This window comes from Pteropus medius, unplaced genomic scaffold (assembly GCF_902729225.1).
Source record: "Pteropus medius unplaced genomic scaffold, Ma_sr-lr_union100, whole genome shotgun sequence".
In the NCBI taxonomy this organism is placed as follows: Eukaryota; Metazoa; Chordata; class Mammalia; order Chiroptera; family Pteropodidae; genus Pteropus; species Pteropus medius.
The window spans coordinates 3,957,771-3,973,935 of NW_024354886.1; the positions used below are offsets into that span (position 1 = coordinate 3,957,771).

Here is a 16,165-nt window from a genome sequence, read left to right on the forward strand (position 1 = left end):
TGTCTGTCACTTCTACTGATCTGTAGCTCTCTGAGGGTGGAGGCCACTGTGTCTTCACCACTTATCCCCAGGGCTTAGCCTAACATCTGGTATATGGTGGGTACTCAAAATAGTTGAGGAAAAGGTAGAGTAGGATGGAAAGGAGGATGGAAGAAAATATTTCTTCTTATGATTATACATATAAAGGCAATACAGTGTAACTTAAAAATAATGGCCTCTGCAAGCCAGAGTTGCCTAAGTTACAGAAATTACTTATGCAATAATATCCCTGGCATCTTGCCCTGTTCTTTTTTTTTTTTCTTGCCCAGATATGAAATTGGCTTAAGTGGAAGAAAATTCTAGGCAGGAGTCAGCAAACCCCAACCTGCTGCCTGTTTTGAAAATAAAGTTTTATTGGAATACAGCCATGTCCATTTGTTTATGTATTGTCTATGACTGCTTATACCCTACATAGCAGAAATGAGTAGTTACAACAGAAACCATATGGTCCCCAAAACCTAAAATATTTACTATCTGGCCCTTTAGGAAAAGGTTTGTCGAACCCTGTCCTAGATCCAAACAACCTGTGTTGAAAATAAGGATAAATTAAAAACAAGTCCACTCTCACAAGTTATTTCTGAATTAATAGAGCATTTCGTCATCTGCGAATGACAAAAATCAATGTGTTCTGGAGGTTAAATTTTCAATACTGATTTCGTGATATCAGTTCAAGATATGGATGAGAAAAAAAATTTAAAGCATACATTAATGGGGTTAGAGCAGAGAGGAGGATGGATACCATCTTGCTCTAAAATAATATAATTATATTACAATAGAATTTAGTACAAGATCCCCTTTGCTCATTTAAAATAATTCAATTTACAAACATTTAGTTCCCTCACACTCCTCAGGAATAAATTTAACTGGGCAGCTGTTCCACAAGATAAAGTATATTGCATATGAAAAAACAAACAAAAACAAACAACTAGACTATTTCAACTCTCAAACAGGTAGTTTTACAATATATGCATCAAAACTAATGTTGTTGAGATTGGTACTCTTGTTTAAGAGACTCTGACTACTGAAAATGAGAGTCAAGTTTTATACTCCCTCTGAGGAAGAGAGAAGTCATAAACAGGAAGACCCTTCATTCTCTCCTCCTATCAAGCCTTTTCTCTTCTTATTTACTCTTCAAAGTCTTGCTTGCATAAGAACTCTGCCATAAAGTCTTCCTGGTTATCCTAAGTTTGAATTAATCCCTGCTTCTTCTCAGTAACTTATTTATACCTTTATTTATTTATTTATTTTAATCACTCTGTCTTGTTTTATAATCAGAGAATGGACATTTGTTCAAGTAACTCCTGTAACTCACTTTCTAGTATGACCATTCTGGTTTGGAGGACAGGTACCAACCATCTCATTCATCCCCGGCACCTCTCAAAAAGTAGCTTAGTAAATATCAATTAACTTGATAAAACTTTCTATAATATGCTTTTCTACTCAGCTCCGCCCCTCTGCCTTGCCTTCAAAATCTAGAACAACCATACTCTGGAAAGTCTATATACAAAAAAGAAAAATTGTATCATTTAATGTTGGGCTTAACAAGTTCTCAAACACTCCATCTGAAGTGTTTATACCATGAAGAGTATACATATATTGTACCATGAGTGTGTAAGGGCCATGGAAAAGACTGTTGATAGAGCATGGCAGCCAATACTTAGATTAGTAAACATACAATGCCAAATAAAAATCTACTTAATAGCTAAAAGCACTTGCATGAAGGAAGTCAAAGCATCAAACTTCAGAAGACATCACCATAAATTCTCTAAGAGTTGGCAATCCATCGAAATACAGGTCAGTCTTCCAACAGTACCAGCTACTGTAAGACCACTACAATTTGTCCAAGCAGTTAAGGCCAGAAGGAGCTTTAAGTAGCTATATAAGCAGAGCAAAGCAAAATTTACCATATTATGACAATTAGTTATTTCCACAGCAAACCATCCTTCATAAGAAGTTTAATCCTTTTTACCTAGATAGGTGTTATTTTTACCATTAGTTAAAAATGTTTTAATTATAATGATCACAATGTCAAAATTTAAATCATATATATCGCTTGATTCTTCCTAAAACAACTCAGGCCTAAGATTACTTTTTAGACCAGGACCCTTGTAACAAAAGTAAAAGGAAGCTAGAATGAATAAGTGAGGAAAAAAAACTAAGGGTATTGGGGTAACTAGAGGGAAAGAAAGAAGGGATATTCTAGTCACTTCTAAATATTCTAGGCAATTTCTAGAAAACCTCCACAGGTTGAAGAGTTGAAGATGAATAAAATGACCAGTTGCAGGACCTCCCTGAAACTACTTTTGAGTCTCAGCTGCTTTTGAGTAACAGTTTTCAATTAAAAAAAAATATCCATATGGGGTAAAGCCAGAACATTGATCTTTGGACAGTAGGAAATCCTCCTGGCGACAGAAAGGATGGACCAGAATGAGCCTTAGCCTACTTGCTTCTCTTCTTGGTCATCAAAATAGTCATTTTTACTTTCATGCAAAGAACATTTCTTAGGGTTTATGGATAAACCAGAGAATTCTAGCCTTTTCTGAAAAAATATATTCTCATATTAGAGAAAGTCAAAAAATAACCTAATATTTTACTTCAACATTTATTAGGATACTTGCTTTCAGTGTCTAAAATGCAACTGCTTTCTAAAAATGAGAGAGAGTATCTGAAACCAGTGTCTGGAAGGGACAGGTGAATATGACAGGAAGGGATATACAAGAATTTTTAGTTCTACTGGCAATGTTTTATCTCATAATCTGGAACACAGGTATTCATTTATTATTCCTTGTCTTTTCTATGTCTGAAGTATTTCATAAAATGTTTGAAAAATCAAAAGATGAAATGAATAGAGTAGAATTAAGGAGTAAATTTAATACAAAGAAAATTACTAAGAGAATTCATATGGGGTAGGATAGCAAATTGATGGCAAATAGATTATAATTCAACAGCGCCATTATGCCCTAGTTAATGTCTTTAGAGTATCATTTCTATTAAAAGAAAAAAAGTTTTACACATGAAGGAAATTCATGTGATTACCTAGATACAGAAAACAACAGTAAACCAAGGCTGTGATTTCTGGAAGAAAAAAACAGTATTTGATGTGTAACAGAGCTACAAAACTCATTTTCTCACTTCCTTATGTAGGCTACAGACTGTTAAGCGTTACATAATAACATTTTCTAATGGGTTTACTCTTTTCCAAACCAATAGTTTTTTAAATAAGTTAGCACTATACCTGAAGAGACATTCTGGATCCTCACTCTCTTCTAATATAGTTCTGTCAGCTGTGTCCACTTGATATACCTAGTCAACTAGACTTATAAAGAAGAGCTTCATTCTTTAAAAAATTATAACGCTATTTTGAGCTAGTTGGAAGGGTTCTGCAAAGTCATAAACAAGCATCATTTCTAATCTAATGACATATAATTAACTTTAAGACATAGTATTTCTTATATCTTTAGGGAAACTCTAGGGATTGTTAATAGTAACAAAAGAATCTCTCAGAATAAAGAGACTAATCACAAAAAATGAGAAAGAGGTAAAATAGGAAGACTTGCAAAAAGACTTAAAACTGCACAGTCCAATACAATACCAGTAATCACATGTGATTAAATTTAATCTAAAGTCTAATGAAATTTAAAACTCAGATCAGATAGAAACACTCATAAAACTATGAATAGAAGGAAATTTCCTTGACATGATAAAGAGCATTTATGAAAAATACACAGCTAAAATCATACTCAATGGACTACAAACTTTCCTTTTAAGATACGAACAAGATGAAGATACCAACTTTCACCACTGCTATTCAACACTATACTGGAAGTTCTGGCCAGAACGATTAGATAAGAAGAAAAAAAATTAAAGCATCGAAACTGGACTGAAAAAGTGAAACTATCTCTAGTCACAGATGACACGATCCTATATGTAGAAAACACCATACCAAAGAATCCACAAAAAAGCTATTAGAGGTAATAAACAAATTGAGCAAAATTGCAGAGTACAAGAGCAATAAACAAAAATTCAGCTGTATTTCTACACCAACAATAAGCAAACCAAAAAGAAAATAGAGAAAATAATTCCATGTACAATAACATCTAAAAGAATAAAATACCTAAGAATAAATTTAACCAAGGAAATAAAAGACTTCACTGAAAATTATAAAACATCGCTGAAAGAAATTAAAGAAGACTTAAAAAAAGACCTCTCCCATTCTTCTATAGGAATACTTAATATTTTTAAATTGTTGCTATTACCCAAAGTGATCTAAAAATTCAATGTATTAGCTATCAAAATTCCAAAGCCTTTTTTGAAAAAATAGAAAAGCACATCCTCAAATTTATATGGAATTATAAAACAGCCCAAAGAGCCAAAACAAAAACAAAAACAAAAAAAACAAAACTTAAAAATGAGAATAGGGACTCCCACTTCCTGATTTCAAAACTTACTATAAAACTACAGTAATCAGTAGTTTTTTTAATCAGTAAAGAGTATGGTACTACTTTAAGAACAGATATATAGATCAGTGGTGTAAAAGTGATCTTTGACAGGAGTGTCAAACCCATTCAATGGTAAAAGGATAAAAAGGATAGTCTTTTCAGCAAGTAAAGCTGGCATAACTGGATTTGCACATACAAAAGAATAAAATTGGACCCTTAACCTCACATCACACAAAAAATTAACTCAAAATGGATCAAAGATCTAAGTATAAGAGATAAATTCATAAGGCTCTTAGTAGAAAACAGTGAATTTTCATGACCTTAAATTTGGCAATACATTCTTAGATGTCACCAAAAGCATGAGCAATTGAAGAAAAAATAAACTGGAACATCATCAAAATTAAAACTTTTGGGCATCCAAGGTCATTATGAATAAAGTGAATAAACAGCTCACAGAATGGGAGAAGATATTGGCAAATCGTATATCTAATGAAGGTTTAATATCTAGAATATATAAAGAACTCCTAAAACTCAACAACAAAAAAGACGAGAGAGAGAGAGAGGGAGAGAAAGAAAAAGAGTGCAAGAGAGAGGAAAGTGAAAAGAAAAAAGAAACAAACAAACAAACAAGTATTAGTGAAGATGTGAAGAAACTGTTCATATATTACTGATAGGAATGTAAAATGGTAGAGCTGCTGTGGAAAACAGTCTGGCAGCTCCTAAAAATGCTAAACACAGAATTACCGTATGATCCAACAATTCTACTCCTAGTTATACACACAAAAGAATTGAAAATGAGGAATGAAACAAATATTTGTATGCCAGTGTTCATTGCAGCACTATTCACAAAAGCCAAAATGGTGAAAACAACCCAATTGTCTATGAACAGATAAGTAGATAAACAAAATGTGATCAATCAATAGATCAATCAATAGATCTATCTATATCTATCTATCTATCTATCTGTCTATCTATCTGTCTGTCTGTCTGTCTGTCTATCTATCTAAAGGAATAGTAGTCAGTCATAAAAAATAATGAATTTTCTGATATACACTAGCACATGGATTATAAGCAAATTCATAGAGACAGAACATAGAAGAGAGGTAACCAGAGGCTGTGGGAGGAAAGAAGGTTACAGAGTTTTTATTCGGAGTGATGAAATGTTTTAAAAATTGATAGTGGTGATAGCTGCACAACTTTGTGAATATAATTAATACCACTGAATTGTATACTTATAGATGGTTAAAATGGTAAATTTTATGTTATGCATATTTTACCACAAAAAATTAAAATGGAAAACTTTATGTTAATACATTTTACCACAAAAATATTTTTAATTCAGCTCCTAAGTTTCACTAACCACATTTTAAGTGCTTAACAGCCACATGTGGCTGGTGGCTACCAACCACCATATTGTACAGCACAGATATAAAACACTTGGCAACATCACAGAAAGTTCTGTTACGTAGTTCTGTTACCTAGTTCTTATCTGGAAGCTAAAAGCATCCGTTCCAAATGTGAGATTAATAAATGAGGAAAATAGGGAGAAAATTGTGCACTCAAATAAAGAGCATGCTCCAGAGGCTACCTCAACATTCAGTTGCACATAAAAACCATAAGCAGTAGCTGCTTGTCCTTCTGGGCAAAGGAAGAAGAGTGTGAGGGGAAGCACATTCTCCAAAGGTTTTAAGAAGAGGAGTTCTAGAAATTTGGGAAATAGGCAAAAATTGAATATTGGAAAGAAACTGTGACCTGAGTCATATATAATAGGTTTGGATCTATCCTCTCTAGGTCTTGGTTTCCTCATCTGTAAAAACAAGGGGTTCAACTAGATGTTTTCTAATGTCTTTCTATGTCCCTAAGGGAATACTTTCAGATTCTTAAAAACAAGAAAAGACTCCTAACTAAATACTTTTCCAGGATCAGTCTGAAAGGTAAGAATTAAAATTCAACTGGGTTAAACTCTAGTTGTACTAAACACCAGCTGCACACAAAAATTAACTGGACACTTAAACACAGCAAAGCCTGTGCTGTGACCCATGCCAACTGAAGTTGAGTCTAGGCATCTGGAGTTTTTAAAAGCTCCCCAAAGTATATGGATATACAGAGTAAAGAACTACTATGCTAGAATATAAGTGATTATACACTTCGGGTTAAAAAAATAATAATAGAAAACACTTCCCTCTCTGTCAGGCAAGCAAAGCTACATCCACAGATGGGGGTTATGGATATTACAAATATCAATCATTTAAATTTGATTTTTATGATCCAGAAGGACATCTGACTGAAAAGAGCCAAGTAGAAAAGAAACACTATTATTAAAATAAGAATTTTGAAATGAATTCTCATCTATTAAAGAAAGAATCCCCCAGTAAAAAGTTTAATGCTAGGTTTTCTATCTAAAGCTCATAGACATAGAAGGAAAAGAAGTATGCATAAAAGGAAAGACTTCTTACAGGTTGCAAGATAGCATTCTAAAAGGCAGCTGTGTCTGAGGTGGGCCCAGGGGGCACGACTGCTTTGAAACCTTTCTACCGGTAGCCTACCGAGCAGACCCGTCTTTTACTAACTGTCACAAAATGTAAATAAAACAGAGTTATCCTTTAATGATTCATAAGTAGATAATAAAGTAGGAAGATAAAGGGAGAAATTGTTTTCCAAAGATCATTAATGAAAATGATGGTAACATTTCCTAGTAGGCTCTGTTCTAAGTATTTTCCAGATTTTATCTCTCTGAATTCTCACAACCACCTCATGAGGTATGTACTATTATCAGCGTTTTATAGTTAAGGAAACCAAAAGACAGAGATTAGAAAACTTGCTTAAAGTCACACAGCTGTGAGTAAAGGAGCTACTAGGCTGATTCCAGAGCATGTGCTCTTAACCAGTATGCTCTATTGTTGACTCTTCTCCACCACTTCGTCTATGTAGGTATGAGTGTCTACAACTAACTGAAGGTAGATGGAAATACAGATATAAAGAAGAGAAAGGGGAGAAGGGAACAGAGGACAGCATTAGAGCAGTGTGCTCGGGAGGAGAGACTAAAGGATGAGACTCTGAAGTTTGTACCTGAGGAAAAAGAGAATTACAAATTTTCCCTAATTCACTTAGCTTGAATTGTAATGTATATACCAAATTTCTAAGCATCAGATATAAGGTAAATTAAGCAAAGGAAAAGGAGAAGCACGAGGTATTAATTAAACTAACTTCATATTAGGAGATGAGGAGGAAGAGAGTGAGCTAAGTATCAAGAGACTGAACTCTATCAATCCAGTAAGATTCAGAGGGAAAATATTTTTCAGTTTATTAGCCACATATCCAGATTATGTGAATAGATAACATGAACATCGCGGTCACCACAGAAGCATACCCCAAACTGTAAGCAAGCAAACTGATATTCTTATTTATAAATGCAATGAATTTGCTCAGGTGAGGGGCTAAAACAGCTTTTAGGTCTCTAAGCATGACAGAATACAGGTAACTACAGCACCTCTAAAAGCCCACCAACCCACTGAAGGCTAGTCAAATGAATTTTACAAAAATCCTCAAACCTAATTCTAGAAATATTATTTCAACATTCTTTCTCACCTAAACATCTTCACCAAGTGGAAATGATGAGACTTTCAACAAACCACAATTTGATATTATTACTAAACTGTGAAATAGGCATGCAGCAGATAGGAAAGGTGCTAAAACAAAGGAGTCATAAGAAACCATAAACTAGACAATAAATCTGGAAGTAAGTTAAGGTTTGGGATAAAAATAAAGTTGTACTGGAAAAAAAAAAAGGCATACAACGCAGTGACCTTATCATCTTTTGCTTTTACTGTTGTTAAACAAACATAAGAGTCAGCAGGTATATCATTACAGAGACCAAAGATAGCCTTTTTAATATGTAAACCAAATATAAAAACAAAAGATACCTGATTTATAAATAAGTATCTTGTGCTCATTGTTTATACAAGCAGACTAAATCAGTCATTGAGATCTAGAACGTCTCATGAATACTCTCAGGTCACAGAATATTAATATAAGAAACTTGTGGCAAAAAGATGATATATGAAAGTTTTAAAGGATTTTCCAGCTTATGAGGAATTCTTCCAACTTACAAAAGCAAACCAAAGCCTTTTTCTTGGCAAGGCAAGATACTCAGAAAGAGAGATCTCATTATTCATATCTAGACTATAAAAGCCAGGAACTGAGAATGTTCCCTAGAGACGGGTAAAAGTAGTATATTTCCATGAACACTGGAATACAGTTAAGAAACAAGAATCCAAAACTTTTTAAAGGATACGGTCTGTACCAGGAAACAACGTTCTTCCAGTCAACAGCTCGGCCATTATGCATCCCACTGACCAAATATCAACTGGCAAAATTAAAGAGAAATAAAAGTGCATACAATGTCACTATTATCATAGTTGGCCATGAATGAAACTGTAACTAGTGGTGAAATACTCAAATTATTATTTAAGATATCTTAGGTTCAACAATCATACTCATTTGTACAAAAAGAAATAAATAAGCTTATTAAGACTCTCAACCCACTAAAGGGCTTCATATGTGGGATAAGTCAAATCATAATTAAGGCAAGAGAAATAAGATGTTCACAAAGGAGCAAAAGTTTCTTACTGGTAGAAATGGAGGATTCTCCCAAATAATATTGAGAAGTTAAGATTATGAACCCAGTGTCTTCATGTAGAAGTATTCAGAAAATAAGTTGAAACTCTAAATAAATAAAAACCTAATTGCTAAATCACAAAGTTAAAAAGCTGTGTATTAAACTCTACTTTGTCTATCTAAACAACAGAAATAGTTTCTATTTGTAGACATTAAAAGAATCGCTGAGGGAAGAAAAAATGTTTCCTCCCACTCCCACCATCTTCTTAAAATCTCAAATTCACCCAACGTGGTATTAATAAGGCCCTAAATAACCAATGTAAGCATTACCTGTCTGGTTGTAATGCATCCAGTTCAGCATGATCTCAGGAGCCCTGTACCACCTAGTGGCCACATAGCCTGTCATTTCATCATCTGTATGTCGAGCCAGTCCAAAATCCAGGATCTAAGGGAGAGAGATCAGGCACTGAAAGAGTCAAACTCCTAAGACTTGTAAAGCAGGAGAGGAAAAAACTCTAGTGCCTTATAGAAAGGGAGAACAATATAGCACTTTCATAAACATATTCCCTGGTCCATGCTTCGAATGCAGGGTAAACACTGCAAGAACTTTAAAAAAAGAAATTACAAAAAGCAAAACAAGAATGCCATTCCTAGGTATTTACCCAAGAGCAATGAAAATGAATGTCTACACAAAGGCTTACACATGAATATTCAGAGCATAGCCCCAAATGAGAACTAAAGCAAACGTCTATCAATGGATGGATAAACAAATTGTGATATATTCATAAAATGGATACTACTCAGCAATAAAAATGAACTGCTGATACACACAATACAGATGAATCTCAAAAATATTATCCTAAGCAAAAGTCAGACACACACACAAAAATACTGTATGAGTCCATTTGTAGGAAACTCCAAAAAAGATAAATCTACTCTACAGTATCAGAAAGCAGATTAGTGGTTGTCTGTAGCCAGAATTAGGGGTGAAGGGGTGGTGATTGGCTAGGAAAAAGTACAATGGAGCTTTTTGAAGTGATGGAAATGTTCTTTATCAAAACTGTGTTGGTTCTATGGATATATAAATTTGTCTAATGTACACTTAAAATGATGCATTTTAATGTGTGTAAATTGTTTCAAAATCATTGAGTAAAAAATGAAATAAAACGAACAAACAAAAATTTTCCAGAGCTGTTTGCTCTTAACAGATTTATTTATCTTTTATTTGAATTATTTTGAGTGAGTAGGTTGCTGTCATTTTTTTTCTTAGGAACCTATTTAATCTAATAATTATCTCTTCAAGATTGCTTACTTGATATTCAGACTATAATTTTCCTCTATTATAACTAATACATTAAATTTCTAACTTAACTTTTAGAATGGAAACAAGACACTTGATGCACCTTCAATGTCACTTAAAACTAAAGCTTACTAAGTCTATGGTTTAAATTCCAAAGTCTGATATTCCTAAGGACAATATGAATTTTCAGATAAAAAGTCATGGCCTATAAACTATTCCCTATATAAATTTGCCTGGTTAATCAAACATATAATTACAAGGTGAAACAATTACCACCCTCTCTTCATCTTACCTTCAGCTCACAGTCTTCATTCACAGCTAGATTACTAGGTTTTAGGTCCTAGGAAGCAAGTACAGAGAGGACAGGTTCAACTTTATGAAGCATGGTAAATTCTCTCAAAGGTAATGATGAAGATCCAAACATAAAAGTAAGACTTCATCCAGCTATAAACAGACAATCTCCACTCTGTAGTCACTATCTAGTCCTAATTAGCCTTAAATAGGTAAAAACTATACATCTTTCTTTAAGCAGTTTAAACCTAGAACAAAGTTGCAATCAATCAATCAATATTTCAATGGCTAAAGTAAGCTTAGATTAGGATCTCCCCCCATCCCACACACACCTCAGTTCCTGAAAATAGTTTAATAAAAAACACAATACATACCCTGTGAATTATGTCGGCTGAATGTATATACTGTGAAACAGAAAAAAAGTCAGTTAAATGAAAAGTTATCTCCAGCCTCCAACTACCACATTATAAGACTTACTTGAAGTACATTTTCATGAATCAATAAGAACTGCTATTATTAACAATGGGATTAGAAATAAGAACAAGTAGTCTGTACCTTTATTGTAACTATGATTTCCATACCACCAACTCTACTCACAGAGCTGAAGTATGAGTGAAATAGAGCTTTTGATCTATTTTCTAGTTGGTTCTCTGGAGCTCAATAAGTGCTCAAAGCTGCTAAGTATCAAAGGGGGCTTAATTTTAAAATACTGTTTATCTGCCCCTTCCACAAATAAATTAGTCTCTTTGAGGATGTTTCTAAAGTTTCAACATGACACTGACCAGATATTAGATTATATCAAGAAATTACTATTATTGTTTATCTGTAATAATAAAGAGTCCTTAACTCTTGGACATGTATACTGAAGTATCTATGGGTGGGATGATATGATGTCTAGACTTGCCTTAAAATAACCCAGGGCTTGGGGAATACAAAAGAAACAAGATTGGCCATATGTTGGTAACTGTGGTCACTGAGAAATTCAGGGGTTTTATACTATGACTGGATGAGTGATGTTGTGAGCGTTTGAATTTTGCATAAGAAAAGTTTTGTTTTGTTTTTTCTTATGCTCTAAATAGAAGGGAAAGAATGAGGGAGAGAATTTCATTTTTCAAAATTATTAACTAATACTGTCAGTACCTTGAGACCTCGGAGAATTTGGTAGATAAGGAACTGAACATGGTCATCTGTAAGCTTCTGACATTTCACAATGTTGTTCAGATCTGCCCCCATGAGATGGGTCACTAGATACCTAGAAATTAGCAAAGAGTTACACAATAATCCAGAACCCCTGAGCAAGTTGTTATCTTCATAAGACTTTTAAAAGTTTTTAAGAGAAGGCCACCGAGTAAGTATCACAATGACAACTAAAAGCTTAATAACTACCCATAGGGGGCTCATTTTCAACACTACTGTTCTAATTTTATCACTCATCATCTATTTTTCTAAAAATTTTATACTTGTTCCAAGTTGACATATTTTTTCCTACATTCTCTACAGAAAAAGGAAAAAATCAAAAATGGAGATTAGAACTTGTCTTAGTATGTTTTCTTTAAAAATGTTATTGTTGCATGAGAAATATACAGTAAACTAAATGCATGACAATAATACAGTATTTTGAACTTTTAAATCCACCATTACATTTTCATCTCATTATAAACCCTCCAAGTTGTAGGTGCTAAAATTGGAGTAGCTTTAAAATTTCACATTATAATTCTCCTTTTTCAGGAATGACTGGTAAAAGATATTGTTCACTGACAACATTCCTGCATTTACTTTAAAGGAAGGAGGAACACATTTTATCCGTAAGCGAGATGAGGCATTCCAGAACTTCTCCTCACAGGTGTGGTGCTGGCAATTAATCTTGTTCTTACATGGTAAGATTAGGGAATGATTACATTCAAGTCCAACAGGTTTACCTCTGATATTCTAGATGCAATGCCTTACCCACTCATTACTGTATTACACAAGTATGAGAACATAAAAACCACATCAGTACTAAAGAGGCTGAATTTTTAAGAACCAGATTAGGTTTTATCTACTGTTTAAGAATCATTACCCATTCCTGAGGCTGAATAATAACATATACCAGTTCAGTTATAAAGAATGTTGATTTTTTAAAAAAATAAATTTGGAGGGAAAGAAACCAGGCCAGTAATTTTAAATTTATTATAATGTATTATATGAATAAATGTGTATGACCTCTCTTTACATACACACACACACCATTTATTAATTTCTTTCCTCGAAGAGGAATTGTTTTTTGTTGTTGTTGTTCCATAATTTCCTTGTTGGGCTGCTATGGTCATTTGGTTCCCAATTTCACTAAGGTCAACAGTAGTTACTACATGTAACCTCAAGGTAAGAGTTTAGCATTTCAAAACTTGCATGTTTATATTGCCTTGAGGAAAGGATGGACTCTAAATGTAATTTGAAGTGTAAATTGGACTTTCTGAAATGTTTTCATAAAGGTAGTTATGATTTAAGAGATGTTCCAAGCTCAATATAACATAACCAAAGACAGTTAGTGTTTATTTCTTGGCCAAGCACTATTTATTATGTCCATGTCTTCTGTACTCTTCCCTGCAACTCTGTGAGGTAAGTCCCATTAGTATTCCCTTTTCACTGATGAGGAAACAAAGATAGAACAAGCGAAATTTGCTCAAGGTTAAAAGAGTGGTAATGTCAGGGGCTGAATCCAAAACTGTGATCTCAGAGATGATAACAGTAATCACAGCACATACTACCTCCAAAATCTTCCAGTTGACACACAATTTAAGTAGAGAGAATAAAAGTTTTATAAATGTCAAAATAACCAGAGAAGCAGTATCTCCAGATAATTTCCTTATCAATTCTCAATATTTACTATCAAAGCTAATCTTTAACTAATGAAGAAGAAAGCTGACAAAACAGAAACACCCCAAATTGACACATAATCTGAAAAAAATAAGAAGGTTGTGAATAACTAGCTAATATTTTGAAATCAGTACTTCCCCTAGAAAACCTGAGCTAGAGCCCGCCATGTCCATAATAACAATTATGACAAACTGCAAGGCTCAGGTTGAAGAAGAGAGAATCAATTTCTGTCTTATAAGACTGCTTTGCAAATAATTACATTTTATGACATTGATAAGTAAAAGGACTATTCTCCCAATTTTTAAAAATAATTTTAAGGAGAAAAGGTACACAATGAAAATATTATTTTGGATGATTCTACCTAGAATCTATCTTAATTTGTCTTGAAATAAAACCTAAAAACCTTAACTTGCTAATATGTCTGTGCTAATTCACAAAAGTGTTAAGCAGTATTATCGATGCAACCATAGTAATTTCAACTGTAACTACTGTGCTTCAATGGTTACCAGAAAAAAGAAATCCTATACATCCAGAAGACCACTGACTGTACAACTTGGGAAAGAATCTGCTTTTAGTTAGAATGTTCCCCCACTGTGTCATTCCCCTCAAATCCCCTCCCCATCAGAGACCACATCCATTTTATCACTAAAATTTCCAGACGGAGGGTGAGACTTTCAAAACATTATGTAAGTATATAAGGTTAATCAGTCTATACAGTAATAACTACCAAGCACTGCTTCTAGGCTATAATTAAATAAATTGAAAAGCATTATTCCTGGCAGAAGTGTGTTGCAGGAACTAACCAAATCACTCTATGTTTTTTCCATGAAGCTCAAAGACCAACCTATGACAACCAATTGTCAAATTCCAACTCATCACATAAAGAAAGGTTTCCAAAATAAATCTTGCAATAGTGGACAAAAGCAAGCACTGTGAAAGTTACCGAATTCTTATGGAAGACATATCAACTTTTAAAAGTAGTGAAAAAGGGAATGAAAAGAAAACATAGATGAGCACATTTTTAAAAAGTGAATTCCAAAAGGAGCATTAATAGCAACATAATTTCTTTAGTCTTTGTCTCTGGAAAGCAAATTTGGTCACGTTTTTGTAAAGACATGCCTAATATTGTCAGTGTTTATAACACCTCAAATAAATTAATGAAGATTTGACTTGAGCACAGTTGGAAAGCTCTCTGTATCTAGTTCTCTCATCTTTAAAAAGGAAATAAGTAGGAGCTTATTATTTAGGCTAAAGGCTGAAAAAATGATTTCATGACATGATACAAATCTTTTTTCATTTTTCTTGTGAAGATTGTCTCCTTTAAATTAAATCAGACTATAAAGAGCATATATCACCATTTCTTAAAATGACTCTTATAAGTAAAATGTACTATACCAGTAAAAAAGGCAGAAGTCTACAATAAGTGGTTTTCAGTACTGCAGGTAGCGCCCTATTCTAGAGCTTCATTTATTAAGGACTTCTTGGATAACAGCCAATTGTCAAGACTCCTACTCTGCCACTTTTTTTTTTTTTTTTTTAAGCATAATATAGTCAAAAAGAACCTATATCTTCTATATCTACAGACTGGCATCTCTACTATTGTCAGCCCTATTTGATAAAACTATTATCAAAAGGCAAAAAAAAATTCCATATTTAAAGAAAGTATTTAAAATAATCACAGGAACTGACAATTTGTAACAACAAGCCTTTGAAATACATACATTCAATGATCTCTGGGACTGACTTTCTGCAATCTATTCTCAACACAGCGGAAAAGAGCGATTCTTTAGAAATAAAAACCAGACCTTGTCACTCCTCTCTTCAAAAAGAAAAATCCCTTCGATTGTAGATAAAGCCCTACATAATCCAGCACCCTATCCCCAGTTATCTCTTACTTCATCTGCTTCTCTTCCTGCTCTCTCTCAGCTCCACAATGGCCTTAATCCAGCCACAGAGGCCCCCTTGCTGCAATTCCAAATCAACATGCAGTCTTCTGCCTCATGACATTTGCACTGGCTGTTCCTTCTGCCTGGAATGCTCTTTCCCCAACCATTCATGAGTCTAATTCTTCTAGTACTTCAAATTTCTGCTCAAAATACACCTTCTCAATGAGGCATATCCTTACCACCCCATTTTAAATTGCATCTTTCACCCTGCCCCCACATTCTTAATTTCCCTTCCTTCCTCTACCTTTTCTTTTTGTCCATAGCACTATTGCCTGCTACCAGATTATCTGATTTATTTTTTAAATGTGCATTGTTTACTGCTTTCTATCTGTACAATGTTCAAGAAGGACAGGGTTCTTTTTTGTGTAGTATCTAAAGCACCTAGAACAGTGTCTGGCAGATAGTAGGCACTCAATAACTACTGAATGAAATTGAATGGCCCAGGACAACTCATAGAGCTTTACTATTACATAATACCAGGCAAGACACACCTTAATGAAATACTCATGCCAAAGATCTCATCTGATAAGTAGACCAGATCTTTCTAATGTAAGAGGTAAAAGCACCATTCAGCAGCCAGGTAGGCAGCTTAGCCAGTTTATTTTGCAACAAACTATTCTTGTTTGAAGCAAAGATTACCAAAAGGTGCCCTCTACATTACCTGCATCAACAAATCA

At 33.9% G+C, this 16,165-nt stretch overlaps 1 protein-coding gene and 1 long non-coding RNA gene across 5 annotated transcripts in view; both read right to left on the minus strand.

Annotated features, from left to right (window-relative positions):
* The window catches only part of MAPK14 (mitogen-activated protein kinase 14), a 67,948-nt gene that overhangs the window by 14,873 nt on the left and 36,910 nt on the right, over positions 1-16,165 (minus strand). For all 4 annotated transcript variants that reach the window (XM_039856333.1, XM_039856332.1, XM_039856334.1 and 1 more), the window contains 5 exons: positions 11,827-11,938; positions 11,061-11,090; positions 10,688-10,735; positions 9,426-9,540; positions 8,773-8,844 (listed from right to left, as the gene is read on the minus strand). In XM_039856333.1, the coding sequence (XP_039712267.1) occupies positions 8,773-8,844; positions 9,426-9,540; positions 10,688-10,735; positions 11,061-11,090; positions 11,827-11,938 (377 nt within the window). The remainder of the gene's footprint in view (positions 1-8,772; positions 8,845-9,425; positions 9,541-10,687; positions 10,736-11,060; positions 11,091-11,826; positions 11,939-16,165) is intronic.
* LOC120597694 (uncharacterized) lies at positions 230-5,055 on the minus strand. The gene is made up of 2 exons (XR_005651440.1): positions 3,275-5,055; positions 230-1,914 (listed from the first exon to the last, which is right to left on the minus strand). It is a non-coding gene; the product is annotated as an uncharacterized LOC120597694 (long non-coding RNA).